The sequence below is a fragment of the Cyprinodon variegatus genome, unplaced genomic scaffold (assembly GCF_000732505.1).
Source record: "Cyprinodon variegatus isolate N-32 unplaced genomic scaffold, C_variegatus-1.0 Scaffold1256, whole genome shotgun sequence".
Classification (NCBI taxonomy): Eukaryota; Metazoa; Chordata; class Actinopteri; order Cyprinodontiformes; family Cyprinodontidae; genus Cyprinodon; species Cyprinodon variegatus.
In genome coordinates, this window is record NW_015151709.1 from 20126 (window position 1) to 21364 (window position 1239).

Genomic DNA, 1239 nt, shown 5'->3' on the forward strand with positions numbered 1-1239 from the left:
TGAATGAACCTTTATCTGTCGGATCATTAATCGATTAGTCAAAAAATAATCGACAGATTAATTGATTTGCAAAATAAACTTTAGTTGCAGCCCTATTAAAAAAAAAACATCTGTCCCAGAAGATATGCTATTCATTACAGGATATATTTGTATTTGATGAAAACCAAGCAGCTTTGATGAATGTTTTGCATTACATGAGATCTAAGACTAGTGCTTAACAGAAGCAGTGCTGCGGGATCCTAGTCCACTACCATCTGCTTGATTTCACTGATCCGATTTAAAAAGGTTTACTCAAGGTTGCATTGGGAGAACCAAAGGGCTCCTGCTTATGCCTGCTTTGTTCTTCCCTGATCTCAGGATTCCTTAAACCCTCTGGCCGATCTGTGCTCAACATACTGTAAAAACACGTCTTCTAAGAACCTTCAAAACCTTTTAGCAATGTATTTATGATGGCATTTGACTGTTTTTTACTTTTATTTTGTATCTTTACTGCCTGGCAAGAAAAGATTTGGGCCTCATAGTGGATTTCATCAAGAAATTTAGGAAGTCAATTAATTCTTTCTGTAGATGGATTGAAAAATATTTTAACTGTTTTCTAAATGCAAGCATGTTTTTATTAATTTATTTCCTGGGTCCGCCTGGTAACAAATGCTTAATTGTGTTTTTCCTCTGCTTTAAGGTCAGTGACTGATCCCAGAGATGGAAAGCGGGTGGCCCTGAAAAAGATGCCTAATGTCTTCCAGAATCTTGTTTCTTGCAAGAGGGTTTTTCGGGAGCTGAAGATGTTGTGTTTCTTCAAGCATGAAAATGTAAGTGCAAACTTGTCTTGGATTTACAGTGTGACATTTTCAGATTCTTCCAAACAACCATATAACTTGGGACAAAGATTATCCACAGGATGTAGACCACTGCATTACAAAACTCCCTACTGTTTCCTCAGGTACTCTCTGCTCTGGACATTCTACAGCCTCCACACATCGACTACTTTGAAGAAATGTATCCTTTGCCCTGTTGATTCACCTGAAAGATGGATTCAGTTCAATACATTTCAGGATCCATCCATTCATCCATATATTCAGTAGGGGTGTAAATAATAATCGTTTTGTATCGAATCATCGATCCAACAGCCGACGTCTGATGCATCGATACGTCCGCAAGAGAATCGATTCATGTTTTTTTTTTCCTCCGGTATATTTTTATCCATTTGCTCCTGGACGTAATTCTCCCTCCCGTGCTGCG

The 1239-nt window shown here is 38.3% G+C and overlaps 1 protein-coding gene across 1 annotated transcript in view; it reads left to right on the plus strand.

The window, feature by feature from the left end:
- The window catches only part of nlk (nemo-like kinase), a 36821-nt gene that overhangs the window by 15123 nt on the left and 20459 nt on the right, over positions 1 to 1239 (plus strand). Inside the window, exons 2-3 of the mRNA XM_015401760.1 lie at positions 680 to 809; positions 941 to 996. Of these exons, the coding sequence (XP_015257246.1) occupies positions 680 to 809; positions 941 to 996 (186 nt within the window). The remainder of the gene's footprint in view (positions 1 to 679; positions 810 to 940; positions 997 to 1239) is intronic.